The sequence below is a fragment of the Neolamprologus multifasciatus genome, chromosome 5 (assembly GCF_963576455.1).
Source record: "Neolamprologus multifasciatus chromosome 5, fNeoMul1.2, whole genome shotgun sequence".
Taxonomy (NCBI): Eukaryota; Metazoa; Chordata; class Actinopteri; order Cichliformes; family Cichlidae; genus Neolamprologus; species Neolamprologus multifasciatus.
The window spans coordinates 6,348,459-6,363,894 of NC_140443.1; the positions used below are offsets into that span (position 1 = coordinate 6,348,459).

The window sequence follows — 15,436 nt, forward strand, 5'->3', positions numbered from 1 at the left end:
TGGTGGCTTTTTCAGGAACTTTTAGAACAACCTGACAATAATGAATTTAAATCATCCAGGTTAGAAGTAATGAATGTGTGAAGTGGTTTTTCAGCATCACTCGGAGGCAGGGGAGGAAAAAAGTAGCCCTACATATTTATTTAATTCAATTCAATTTCAATTCAATTCAATTTTATTTATATAGCGCCAAATCACAACAAATGTCGCCTCAAGGCGCTTCATAGATACAGAGAAAAGCCCAACAATCATATGACCCCCTATGAGCAAGCACTTTGGCGACAGTGGGAAGGAAAAACTCCCTTTTAACAGGAAGAAACCTCCGGCAGAACCAGGCTCAGGGAGGGGCGGCCATCTGCTGCGACCGGTTGGGGTGAGAGAAGGAAGACAGGATAAAGACATGCTGTGGAAGAGAGACAGAGATTAATAACAGATACGATTCAATACAGAGAGGTCTGTTAATACATAGTGAGTGAGAAAGGTGACTGGAAAGGAAAAACTCAATGCATCATGGGAATCCCCCGGCAGCCTACATCTATTGCAGCATAACTAAGGGAGGATTCAGGGTCACCTGGTCCAGCCCTAACTATATGCTTTAGCAAAAAGGAAGGTTTTAAGCCTAATCTTAAAAGTAGAGATAGTGTCTGTCTCCTGAATCCAAACTGGAAGCTGGTTCCACAGAAGAGGGGCCTGAAAACTGAAGGCTCTCCCTCCCATTCTACTTTTAAATACTCTAGGAACAACAAGTAGGCCTGCAGAGCGGGAGCGAAGTGCTCTAATAGGGTGATATGGTACTACAAGGTCATTAAGATAAGATGGGGCCTGATTATTTAAGACCTTGTATGTGAGGAGCAGGATTTTGAATTCAATTCTGGATTTAACAGGAAGCCAATGAAGGGAAGCCAAAACAGGAGAAATATGCTCTCTCCTTCTAGTCCCTGTCAGTACTCTTGCTGCAGCATTTTGGATTAACTGAAGGCTTTTCAGTGAGTTTTTTGGACATCCTGATAATAATGAATTGCAGTAGTCCAGCCTGGAAGTAATAAATGCATGAACTAGTTTTTCAGCGTCACTCTGAGACAGGATATTTCTAATTTTAGAGATGTTGCGCAAATGGAAGAACGCAGTCTTACATATTTGTTTAATATGTGCGTTGAAGGACATATCCTGGTCAAAAATGACTCCAAGGTTCCTCACAGTGTTACTGGAGGCCAAGGTAATGCCATCCAGAGTAAGAATCTGGTTAGATACCATATTTCTAAGCTTTTCAGCGCCGAGTACAATGACCTCAGTTTTATCTGAGTTAAGAAGCAGAAAGTTAGTGGCCATCCAAGTCTTTATGTCTTTAAGACATTCCTGCAGTTTAACTAATTGGTGTGTGTTATCTGGCTTCATGGACAGATAGAGCTGGGTGTCATCTGCATAGCAGTGAAAATGTATGCTATGTCTTCTAATGATGCTGCCTAGGGGAAGCATGTATAATGTAAACAGAATTGGTCCTAGCACCGAACCCTGTGGAACTCCATAATTAACCTCAGTGTGTGAAGAGGACTCTCCATTTACATGCACAAATTGGAGTCTATTAGATAGATATGATACAAACCACTGCAGTGCAATACCTGTAATACCTACAGCATGTTCTAATCGCTCTAATAGAATATTATGGTCAACAGTATCGAATGCTGCACTAAGGTCAAGAAGGACAAGCACAGAGATGAGTCCACTGTCAGAGGCCATAAGAAGATCATTTGTAACCTTCAATAAAGCTGTTTCTGTGCTGTGATGAACTCTGAAACCTGACTGAAACTCTTCAAATAAACCATTCCTCTGCAGATGATCTGTTAGCTGTTTGACAACTACTCTTTCAAGGATTTTTGATATGAAAGGAAGGTTGGAGATTGGCCTATAATTAGCTAAGACTGCTGGGTCTAGAGATGGCTTTTTGAGTAAAGGTTTAACTGCAGCCACCTTGAAGGCCTGTGGTACATAGCCGATTATTAGAGATAGGTTGATCATATATAAGATCGAAGAATTAATCAATGGCAGGACTTCTTTGAGCAGTTTTGTAGGAATGGGGTCTAAAAGACACGTTGATGGTTTGGAGGAAGTAATTATTGAAGTTAACTCAGAAAGATCGATTGGAAAAAAAGAGTCTAACTTAACATCAATGGAACTAAGAGTAGCTGTAGATAATATTACATCTGTGGGATGATTATTGGTAATTTTTTCTCTAATGATAAAAATTTTATTTGTGAAGAAGTTCATGAAGTCATCACTAGTTAACGTTAAAGGGATGGTTGGCTCAACAGAGCTCTGACTTTTTGTCAGCCTGGCTACAGTGCTGAAGAGAAACCTGGGGTTGTTCTTATTTTCTTCAATCAGTGATGAGTAGTAAGCTGTTCTGGCTTCGCGGAGGGCTTTCTTATAAAGCAACAAACTATTTCTCCAGGCTAAATGATGATCCTCTAAATTTGTGACACGCCATTTCCTCTCCAGATTACGAGTCATCTGCTTTAGGGTACGTGTTTGAGAATTATACCACGGGGTCAGGTACTTCTGATTAGAGACCTTAGTTTTCACTGGAGCTACAGTATCCAGAGTCGTACGTAGTGAGGAGGTGAAATTATTAACAAGATAATCGACCTCTGTTGGGGTAGCGTTCAGATAGCTGCTCTGCTCTGTGTTGGTACAGGGCATTGACGATGAGTCAATGCCCTGTTAGTGTAGGCACTGAAATCTTGATCAACTCTGTTAGTAGGGATGGGTACCGGTATCCGGTGCCATGATGGCACCGGTTCTGACATAAACGGTAGTAACCAGACCGAAAAGCAGCGCACATTTCGGTGCTTTATTTCGGTGCTTTTTTTCCTGAGCTGTGATACACTTTCTTCTTCCTTACATTTGTATTGGCGGTTGGCAAACAACTGAAAGGTGCATTACCGCCACCAACTGGTATGGAATGATACACTTTAGATTCTAGCCAATCATTTTAAGTTTCCGAGAATAGTAGGCGGGTCCAGGTACGTACGTTCTTTTAGAGCAGAGCTACAAATTAAAAATGTCCAAGGCGAAGCGGTCAAAAGTCTGGCTGTACTTCACAGCAAAAGATGCAAACTCAGCAGCTGCAACAAGTGCTTTAAGGTGATACTGTCAAAGGAGGTAACACCTCAAATCTGATGAAACACCTGGCGACGCATAGTGTTTTTTTTTAAAGCCGAGAAATGCGCCGTATTTGATAGCTTGCTGCGAGACCTCACACCGAGCACATCTACTGCTTGTGGGTTGCCTGTTATCGGACCCAAAAACCCGAAGAGGAGAGTCCTGGCCCCTAGCCCTGCCAGTGTAGCAGAAATGATGACGGATGATGATGGCAGCAGCAGCCGTTCTTCTCTGCGTGAGTAGCTTAATGTTGTTCGTGTGTAATTTACGTTGAGTAGGCTAACCACGTTATTACATTAATGCATGTAAGGTGAACAGCAAACACCATCATAGCTACATGCAGCTGTCTTCTTGTTTGATGGCAGATACTCCCTTCACCCTGGCCAAAAAGGCTAAAATGACCAAAGAAAAAGTGGAAAACAGTTAAACATGAGAGGTTTTTGGACAAAGTTTGTGTTTTTTCCATTGTTTAAGCACTGCTTCCAGCCAAGAATGATACCATATATGCCCCATAGCTGCAGAAAAGGCTAACATTGTTATCTTTTTACAAAAAAACAGCTGAACATGAGAGGTTTTTGGGCCACTTTTGTGTTTTCCATTCTTTAACCACCGGTTTGAGCACCGTTTAAGCACCGGCACCGTTTCAAAAGTACCGGTTTGGCACCGGTATCGGATAAAACCTAAACGATACCCATCCCTATCTGTTAGTGCTGTTTTATTTATAATAGGGATGGGTGGGAGGGTGAAATGGGTAAAAGCCAAATTTTCTATACCATGGTATAAGAATATAGGATAATTTAACAGTGCCAGTTAAATGTGTTGTATTTAAATTCTTAGATGCTATTTAAACTGGGAAAATACTTCATTTCATTCAACCAGTTGGAATCACCATTAGTAACATTGTATAGAGATATTAAAAATTTGAGGTAGATTTTTTTGAACACAGCAAAAACAAAAACAACTTTTTGCAAAAAATATATGGACCTGTATATTTTGGCAGTTTATTTAATAATGTCTTTATTGGCAGAAGAAGGCGTTAGACATTGAATATTGTGACCTTTCTCCATTAGACATACTATACTTCTCCCGTTATTGTTATGTGCATTACATTTCATTATTTTTATTGACTCCATACAAGTATATCAACATTCAGATCTGCTTAAGTGTCACCAATGACGACAGCATACTGTAGGTAATGACATCCCACTGAAAACACTGAAGCAAGTCAGAACTTTAGCAAGAACTCAAGTGCCAAACTTGCTGTTTCACTTCTCTTTTTAATATAAACACAGTAAAGAAGCATTTGCATTTATATAGTTCTTCCAAACCATCTGATGTTGCTGCCAGGCAGTATCCAGAAACAGCTGAGCATCAGACTGATTGTTACCTGGGGAATATTAAGATAAGGGAATAATCCTATGGACAAAAAAATGTTTTTGTTGGAGTTCCAGCAGTGGAGCCAACCAGGTAGGAAAAATTAACAAACCCCTGCCTGTTGCCAGTAATGAAAATGCCTAGCCTCTTTGAAGTCTTATGTTTTAATGTGATAAGAATGGTATCTCACTCATCCCCCAACTGGAACAGAGCATATCTTGATCTTCTGAGACTGGTGCTTATTTTGCATATATGGGACAGGTAATAACTGGATGATACAACTCAGAATATGAATTTAAAAATTCATTCAAACCTAGTTGATATGCAGTACACTGAATTCACTGGAAGCTGCAATATATCAGGATTTCACTAATATCCTCACAAGGATGTTGACAGTACAAGAATTCATGATTTTGTGGCATTGCACATATTTGAATGTCCTTGTTCATTCCCGTCTTACACCAGTTGTTTCCTAAAATATTTCATAGTGGCTATGCAATAGCTTTGTTTCACTACATTTGCAGAGGAGAGGGTGATGCCTCATATGATAGCTGTAGTTTTGCATGCAAGCTGGCAGGAGTACCATAGGTGACAGTGATAGAATAGTGATCTGAGCCATCTGATTTAATGGCTGGGTGGCTTTAATGGTAATCTGGCCTCTCCCTCCTGCTTCTCCCCTTAGGAGTTCTATTGGATGACAGGAAACAAACAGTGCTCTGACACTTCCCGCTCATTAGCATCATTAGCATACGGTCATTATGTAGCTGGACAGTAGCATGACAGGGCTCTGAGAAAGGCTACAGTGGTGACCTTTAGTGGACAACACCAGCTGTCAGTAATTACCTAAAGCATTCTCCAGAGGGATGGAGACAAAGACTGACTCCTTGTCCATGAGGACCTGTGGTGCCTAGGAATCTCTTTTTATCTTCCATTTGCCTGGAAGTGAATATATTTTTAGACAGAGAAAAAAAAACGTACTCACATCCTAGAGACAAGTATGCAGCTGTTTCCTAACCTAAAAAATTAGGAAGCCTAAAGTCGTGTAGGCTTTAGGTGGAGTTTTAACTAAAATGTGCTACTAAATGTGGAGCTACGTTTGTGCTGCCAGAGGCTTGTTTGTGCACACTGTTGACAAGTATACTACACCCAGCGGAAAATAATGACTTAAACACCATTGCTCCACAAATTCCAATTTGACATTTCATGTGGAGATGACTTTATTCTTTGTATTCTCTGTCTAAGTGCCTCATAATCATATGTAATTGTTTGTTGTAGATTACTAAAGCTTCTAACAGGCTTTGATGATACAATGTTGATTCTACAGCTTCATGTTCCCTTTCATCTGTGTGTGCAACTTCTGTATGAATAACAACTTTGAGCCTTGGTGTTGTGAAAAGATAATTTGAAACATCAAAAAATTTGTTTGGAAAATTATGGGCATGGAGGTGAAACAGCTAGTGGGTGCTGTAATATCTGAATGCATTAACTCCCCTCTTCCAAAAATAATCGCAGACAAGTATGCATGAACACAGACACAGGTGTTTGCATGTACTCACACACACATGCTTTTAAGTCTCCCACACTGATGAACTGCTGTGCTCACAATCTTAACTACATTAACTGCGGTGCAGTCTGGTGCACTGTCAAATCACAGCAAGAAAGTTCTGGGCTCAAATCCAGCTGGGGCCTTTCGTTGTGGAATTTGCATGTTCCCCCTGTGCCTCCGTGGGCTTCCCTCCACATTCCCTGGCTTCTCAGCACAATCCAATGACGTACACGCTCTAAACTGGCTGTAGGTATGAATGTTTAGTTTTTTTGTCTGAGTTAGCCCTTCAAACACTCTATGGCACCTGGCAACCCCAGCACCCTGTTACACCAAATTGGATAGAAGCTCAGGCATTAACAGTTGGGAACACCGTTAAGGTTTCCCATCCATTTTCTTAACTGCTTCAGCATCAGCCACACAGACTGGTTGATAACATCTGGTTGCTAGAGAAAAGTGTGTATTCCCCATCTGGTTGGTGAGTGGTTGCTGGCAGTCACAAAAAGGCTACTTCACTAAAAGCCTGCTTGTGATTGCTTTGATTGCTAACAAATTCAAATGGTTTTCCATAGTTTTTACAAAAGATAACTGGCAGGTCTACAAACACTCACTACCTACTTACTAAGTGTTACTCAAACTTGAAAAAGTGTCTATATGGCTTTTGTGACTAGGACCCAAGTGGTTAAGAAAATGGTAGGATAACCTTAAATATGTTCCTAACTTTTTCATAACAAGGTCCTTAAAAAATCAAACAAGCTACTATACCCCCAGTGTTACTGGAATTAGAAATAACTCCAGTGTAGAGGTAGTAGTTCAGTAGTTAGTTCTAAAAATGTAACAAAACAGGGAAATCCACGAAATAGTGGCAATAAAATACAATGTTGACTCATCAAAGTGGAATTTTTCCTCACATTTCCTCTCAACGTATTACCCTAGGCATCAACATAGAAAAAAAGTCATATTGTGAGAAATGAAAAAGCTGAAACAAGATTGCAAGACTGCAAAAACCAGATACTATGCGTGTGAAGAGCTACAATGAAATTGCTCCACTGCTCTTTCTGTGCGACACATCGTATAATATCATTAAAGTGCAATTTAGACATTAAATTGCAGTTGCCTCCTCCCACTTTGGGTCAGACACAGCTCCCACTATTATTTCAATCAATCAATCAATCAATCAATCAATCAAGGCTTTATTTGCCACGTGCAGGTTGCCCTGCAGTGAAATGGGACCCCCCCGACCTTACACACACAACACAGACATCACATGGGGATACAGGTCGGAGATCAGTAGCGTTACAGAAAAAACACTGAAATATGCACTACAATGGGAAAGTACAAGAGGAAAAAAAGAGACCTCTACTCATGCTGGGCTCCTGGGAAAAAAAAAATCATTAAACCCCAGATTAAAACCAAACAAACAGCTCTGATTACAATATCATCAATATTGTTGTTGTGGTTGCAGTTGTATGTCCTAAGCTCCACATGACTATTTCATCAATTAGCATGTATATTGGTAGCTCAAATGCAAATAGAAAAAAAGCCCTTGAAGGTGTGTGGTTTTCAGAAGAGTTTGCCAGTAGGCACACTCAGGGTATACATTAATCAAAAGACACCCAAACACACATAAACTAAGCCTACTTACATTGTTATTTTTAATTTTAGAAAGTATTTGTGTTACATTTTGTGGTACTGTTGGCATGTTTGAGACCTGAAGACAAAGATGATTATAAGAATACTGACATAACTCTGAATGTATATTCCTAATGAGAAATAAAAAAATATATTTATTATTCCTCATTCTTTAATGAATGTTTGGTGTTGTCTTTTGAGAGCATAGATTGCTGTCAGATTGCTTTGTCTGTCAGTCCTAAATTTTGTATTTTTTTACTGTGGTTCTACAACATACTGGCCAAAATAATAACAAACCCCTTACATTAATTATCATTTCAGTCTGTTAATTTTGTCCTCACAAAGACAGAACAGGCAGCAGTTTCATAAAAAAAACACTGACATCCTTGAGTCAGGCTCAAATTTGCATTTTAGGATTGTAGTATAACCTTAAAAGTTTGATTTCTTTCCTTTAACTGCTTTTTATTTTCAAAAGGGACGTCTGTCATGAAGGTTACTGCATCTGATGCTGATGACCCAACATATGGCAGCAGTGCCAGAGTGGTGTACAGTGTAATGGATGGAGAAAAGTTTTTCACTGTTGATAAAAACAAAGGTAAGAGGACACATACAACACTCAATTAACCTACATTTTTTTCCCAATCCCCCCTTTTTTTTCCTTTTTTCTTTCTCCATTTTCTTTCATCAATATTTTAGGAAATCTGAAGAGACGATAATGGCCAAATCAATTAAAATATGTCAAAACACACACACACACACACACACACACACACACACACACACACACACACACACGTACATATCTATATATCTATCTATATAGATATCTATATAGATATCTATATAGATATCTATATAGATATATAGATATATATAGATAGATAGATAGAGATATAGATAGATATAAATAGATAGATAGATAGAGATATAGATAGATATAAATAGATAGATATATAGAGATAGATATAGATAGATATAGATAGATAGATATATAGAGATAGATATAGATAGATATATAGTGTGTGTGTATAGGATATAGATTTAAGTAAGGAGGATCTTACTGGTGTAGAGCCTATAGAAACAGTATGGCCTAACCCACAATCTTTCAGGACTGCAGGAAAAAGCCTGTTGGGAGGGATTTCCTCTCCAGGGAAAAGCACTAAGGTTTTAATGATTCCTTTTTGGTCTCCACCAATTTGATTTGGTCAGCCCAGGCACCTGGATGATAAATGGCTCTGCCTTGGTGGGACTAGTCAGGAGACTAGGTGGCTCATTCCAGCTTCTGCCTCATGACCCCTATTCCACCTACCTCTCTCCCCATCTTGTAGACAAACAGGCTAACCTAATAGGTGCGAGTCAAGAAGGTCAAAATAAAGAGGAGACAAAACAGCTGTGAAATCTATCTCATTAATATCACTCTCACTCACCTTGACAACAAACTCAATAACAAGTCACTGTTTTTTTTCTGTTGCTTTGGCAAAGCTGAAATTGCCTAAAGATGTTTTTTGATTATCAGAGTACTGTCCTTTTAGCTTTTTTAAAATGTTTAAATCATACTATTTAATCTCTCCTTTACAAGCCCAGTGGATCATTATATCATAAAAAATAAATATCTAGATTTTCTCACCCCTTAAGAATTCTATATCTTTCTATGCTATTAAATTTTACCAAGAAGCATCAATAACAACAGTAAACTTGCAATGGTATACATCAGCCAAAACTGCAATATAAATCCAAATTAGCTATGAAAATGATGAAATAAGATTTTCTGCTAACTAAATTGTAACAATACTGAAAAAAAAACAAACAGTTTTTACATAATTATACATATGGTTCATAACTATCAATTAAACACAACATGAACTGAAGTGTAGAGTGGCATTGGGCACTGAGTATGCCTTTGTGCTTCTAGATGTCATTCAAGCTTATATCTGTACAAAGGGGGCTTCTTTATTTTCAAGGCTCAAAATAAAAAGGAAATAAAAGCAACACAGGTGCTGTCTATGAATGCAACTGCCAAAAGTGAATAAGTAGAGTGCAATGGCACCTGTGGTAAAAATGTGAAAACAGCACTATATGTGCATCGTCAGTTTTTAAAGCCACAAAGTAGCAGAAGGAATGAAGAGGTGACATGTATAAGTCATCGTTTTTTAGAATCCATGTAGTGGGGAGACTTGATTATATTATTTATTTATTTATTTATTATGTTAATGCAATGAATCACTGAAGCTCCATTTCACAGTTGGTATACACATTCCGGTCATCCAGTTACAGTGTTTAATCTTGGGGGGGGGGGGGGTGATACGCTCTGGAGTATGAAGTGCATAGAGGTTTTTTTTTTACTTCTTTGATAAATAAAGACCATGCAGTTTCATCTGCATATATAGTTTCTATACCATGAAGTTGGAGCAGCACTGCTGTATACTTGTTAGAGATTGTGGCTTTACTTTCGACAGCCCTAATTTAGATGCGTCCCCTCTGGCTTTGTTGGATAAAAGAGGAGCATGTCATCTGTCTCCAGCCCTAACTCTATTGCTGCATGTACTGTATTTTGGTTACTCATAGAACAGGGCCCAAGGCTAAATGTGACTGGAATCTGTGAGTTGTATACCCAACACAACGCAAACCTTTGGGAGTGAGACAGCACACCAAGACCGAGAAATATATCTATAGATTCTGATGTGAAAAATCCCAAGGGGTAACGTGGAATTATATTACTGCTGCAGAGTAAAGCAGAGAGCTACTGATGTGGCTAATGCTGGGCCAATAAGGAGTTAAATGTTGTCTAAAATAGCCATTTAATAAACACTGGTTAGGCTTTTTTTTGTTATGAATTATATATTATTTTTTTTCTGCTGTTACTGCTATAAAACATGGTTTCCCAAGCACTGGAAACTATCAGACTGCCCCCCCCATCTGTGCTTCATACCTCTATATTTACAATATTTCACATTTTCTATGTATCTCAGTAGCTTTTTAGGGAATCTAAATCTCAAACCTGAATGCAAACATAACCACCCACCTACCCAAATTGAACTGGAGAGTTGCAATGCAGTTCAGGGAAGCTGTGTCATGCCTTCATTGTCCCTCTATATATTATTCATCTTAATACAGCTAAGCCATAAAATGGTGTATGTGAAGAGTCACCAGTACCACATGGTCTCTCCCATCCATTCTGTTGGTAGAAGAGAAATGGAACGCATTGTACTTTTGCCTCCATAATGCAGTACTTATCACAAGTTGATCCTCAGACTGAGAGGAAATATAATTGGTTTAATGCACAAGAGCTAACCACTAATGCAACGCTTCCAGTGGTGTCGCTTGCTAACTACTCTTCCTCTTTCTGCCACTCTCCCTTAAACTCACTTCTATCTCTCAATCATTAGGAATCATCATGACAGCAGTGGCAGATTTGGATCGTGAGACACAGGATCGTTACGAGTTGGTCGTCAAGGCAACAGACATGGCAGGACAAATGGGTGGTCTCTCTGGCTCCACCACAGTGACCATAGTGATCACGGACGTTAATGACAACCCACCACGCTTTCCACAGAGTGAGTGTATCCTGTGCATTCTCCCACTTTAGAAAAAAAAAAAGATAATAAGACAGAAATAGAGAGAAGCTAATGACTGGCAATGTGGGTGAAGAAAATGAAAGCCAAGGCACAAATAACAACTACATACAAGAAAATTGTATACAACCTAAAAGCCACTAAAAATATGCAGTAGAATAGACGGCCTGCATCCTGCCATACATTAAAAATAACTCTATATATTGATAGACTGTACATTGTAATGTTATGGACGGGTTCTTTTTCAGCTGAATTTCTTTGATGCTCAATTTACTCAACAAAATATATTTAAAAAGTAAAGTTTAATGTGGCTAAAAATACTTTTTCTCTCTCTTAAACACAAAAACACACTTAATTCAGTTGAGTAATAGTCTTCTTTAAAGCAAACCAAAATGTCCATACAGCATACATTGTTCTTTAAAATAAATGCACCAATGTGCAAATAATTGGTATATTGTAACAGTCCTAACTGACGTATGATTGCATGTCTGAGTAAAGTACTGCATTCCCTTCTTATCTTTTTTTTTTAAGCTTTTTCTTCATTCTTCTTCTTTGGAGTTAAACTAAGGCTGTAACCCTCAACAGTATTACTTTTGTAAAAGCTACAGGTGCAGCATCTGACAGTCTGTTTGATTGTATTTGATATGTCTCCACACACCTTTTTCTTATTCCTGTATAAATCTTTTTTTTCATCTCAGTAAATCATATTTACCCAGTCAGAGGGATAAACCCTGTAGGATTAAACTTCCTCGACGCTACAATATAGTGAAGAAATAGAATCTGAATGCAGCTTCATAAATAAGGAGGATGAGATATGATGTGTATATGAGATATATGACACATGTATTTTGGCGAATAACTTTTTCGTTTATTTTTTGTTTATTTTATTCTTGCAGTATTTTACAATAATCTGTGATAGATCGCATTCATTTTGGTCTAGTCTTTAGAGTTACAGTTGACAATGTGAGTATGGCGACAAGTTTTTATTCTTAGTTCAAGATGGTTTAAATTGCAGATTATATGATATTGGTCAAATGATATGATGTAACACTAGGGTGAATTCTAATAGGTAGAGGGCTAGGGCTAGTGGAACTGTTAATATAGCGCTATGCTTTCATAGGAAATGTGAGAATAATAATGTTAATGTATGTGAATGCTCACTAATAACTGCATGAAGTCTACCTTTTTCAGTCCTTTCCTTTATAACTTTTCATTGGCACTCTAACCCCTGTTAGCCATTTCTTCCCTTCTTTAACAGCGCTTTACTTTATCTTTATTGATATCTCATCTACTTCCTCTTCCCACTTTTCTCTGTCTATTTCCTATCCATCTCTTCAGCGATTTTCTTCCCTCAGCCCTTTTCTACCTATGGCTATCCATCTATCTTTCCCTATCTTTCCTCCACTAGTGTTTTTCTCTTTTCTGTGTTACTTTTGGATCTCATCTTTCCTTTGTGTTGTTTTGTACACCAAAAATCTGGATCTTGGTTTAACTGCCTCTATATTTTCTACCCTTGGGCCACATACTTTATTTACCAGAAATGTACCAGTTTTCCGTGTCAGAGGGAGCTGCTGTCGGGACACCAGTTGGACGCGTCATTGCCACAGATGCAGACATGGGAGAGAACACAGACATGAGCTATCTGATCACAGATGGAGGCGAGCTCTTCAAAGTCACTACAGATATGGAGACACAGGAAGCTGTTGTCTCCATCAAGAAGGTAGATTTTAAATGCTAAGAATACGTTTCTTGTGATACAATTGTTCATACAAACAAACTTTTAAATACAGTCCTATTAAAAAATTAAAGAAAATGCTTTTATGTCAAGGAAAAAGTGAGTATATTTCCCACATTTGCTACATTTATTTTTTCCTTTGAAATAAATAATAAAAGTGTTTCTCATAAATGATAGAATCCTTTTGTAACATGTGCATAATGGTAAAATCAACAAGAAGACATCCAGCTAGCAACAATACTTTGGTTCGCTGGAATCTCAATAACATGATAACGTAATATGTTAATATGAAGTGACAATATAACTTAACAGTTAGCCTGTGCTATGGCTATATTACTGCTCTGGAATTCACTAAGCCTTTTCAAGATATATTCACAAACAGCACTGGATCTGTGCACATCAACAGTCTGTGCAAACCTGTACTTTTGTAATCCTTCTTTGTCTTTCTGCTTTTTATGCTAGCCGCTGGACTTTGAGAACAAACGGACACACAATGTTGTTGTGGAGGCGGTTAATAAGCATGTGGACCCTCGTTTTGTGGACCTGGGCTCTTTCCGTGACCAAACCATTGTCCTGGTGAGCGTGTCGGACACAGATGAGCCACCCGTCTTTTACCCAGCTGATGGCACTATCATGGAAGTCCAGGAGGATGCCAAAGTAGGAGCCCTAGTTGGAATTGTTACTGCAAGGGATCCAGATGTGAAGAATAAACCTGTCAGGTATGGCAAGATCAATAAAGGTAGTGCTATATTATTGCAGACCTAAAACACACTTAATCACAGCATTCTGCTGAAAAAAAATTACTTTTAAAAAACTGTAGTTCACTAGGTGATACACATGTAGCTGGTGGGCTTGAAGACAATTTCCTTAACAATTTTTCTTGAAGATGAAAATCCAAACAGCATTGTTACGTGAACAATTGATGACAGTGTACAGAACATTTTTCTTTCAGATCAACATGTGTGATAAAACAATATAATCTAGTAATCTTGTGTTTGAAGGTCTTTGGTTTATATATCCTCAGAGGAGCAATTGCAATGTGAGAAGGGAATGTAGATAAGGTCTAAGATAGTCTCACTGGCAGAGTATACGGCGACACACACAGGGCCTGTGCAAATTACCTTGATTAAAAATGCATGAGGCTCAGAGTTCTAGGTGTAATAAAGTAAAACACAATGGCAGCGCTGTCATTCACCAATGTCTTGGCAGCCGGCAGTCAGAATTATATGTGTGTCTATGAACATATCAAAGTAGGTTTTGTGTTTATGCATGTGTCTTCACTAAGCGAGTAAGTTATTGAGACAAAGGGAGATGGGAGATGTTAGCGAGGAATTACCTACTAATTATACACAGGAAATGATCAAATGCACGCTCTGTGGAGCTGATTGGCAAGAAAGCTTTTGTAGAACAGACATTTATTTTGACTTGGTGAAAACAAGTGGCAGCTGGCAGTGGACAGTAGCTATGTTCATGTGCTTATGTATAATTTAAAAGGAATTTATAGTACTTTATGCTTTCACTGCACTATATGCATACATATATTCTACAACATATATCTGTATAAAATACACACTGTAGTTTTGTGTGAAACTACTTAGAATTGTGAAAAGCACCTAAATTTTGTGACACAGTGACAAATTACAACATTAAGTAATAACGGCCAATGCTATTCAAAACTATGGGAAGCAGGAGTGATTGGATTGTTGTAAATTGCAGTTGCATTGTGTTCCAAACAAAGGAGGTTTGATTGTCATGGTGGGAGAGACTGCACTGGGAGACTCTCCGTTGTAAATCTAATACTTAAGTTACACTAAGATTTAACAGAGCTATGCACATGATGACACCTATATATACAGAACCTATATTGTAGGTATTATGTTTCTTTGTGCAATAGTATATCATGTTAGCACAGTATTTTAAAAACTTAGCTTTTTAAACAGTAAAAATATGTTAATGCTCTAAGACTGAATGATCACAATTAGTTTTTAATGACATTACATGGCATGAGTGAAATATAAACAGAACATGCTAATATTTATCATTGTTTGTTTTGTTTTGTTTCGAAGACATGTAAAATCAAAACCTGCTTATATTAATTTTTATGCTTTGTGTAAAATGTAACCATGTTACTAGGTATTGCTGGCTGGTTTCCTTGACAAATAGGCTATCAGGAGGTGGTTTATGTAGACTTGAGTAAGAATGGTGTGTGTGTAGAAAAGAACTAAGAATAACAAAATATTTCAGCAGATTTTTGTTGACTCACCAGTCTTTTGAGAGCAGCGCATACCCCAAAGAAGGAAAGATGAATTTGTGTTTTTTTCTAGAGTGCACAATGAAAATTTAATGCATTTTTTTCTCTGCATAAGAAAAGAACGAGTCAATATATAAGCAAATATAGCGAAGAGGCATAGCTCTATTAGGGTC

General features: G+C 38.2%; 1 protein-coding gene across 7 annotated transcripts in view; it reads left to right on the forward strand.

The window, feature by feature from the left end:
• Nucleotides 1–15,436, forward strand: part of cdh22 (cadherin 22) — a 187,866-nt gene that overhangs the window by 130,549 nt on the left and 41,881 nt on the right. For all 7 annotated transcript variants that reach the window (XM_085161341.1, XM_085161340.1, XM_085161344.1 and 4 more), the window contains 4 exons: nucleotides 8,181–8,300; nucleotides 11,092–11,259; nucleotides 12,816–12,997; nucleotides 13,475–13,731. In XM_085161341.1, the coding sequence (XP_085017467.1) occupies nucleotides 8,181–8,300; nucleotides 11,092–11,259; nucleotides 12,816–12,997; nucleotides 13,475–13,731 (727 nt within the window). The remainder of the gene's footprint in view (nucleotides 1–8,180; nucleotides 8,301–11,091; nucleotides 11,260–12,815; nucleotides 12,998–13,474; nucleotides 13,732–15,436) is intronic.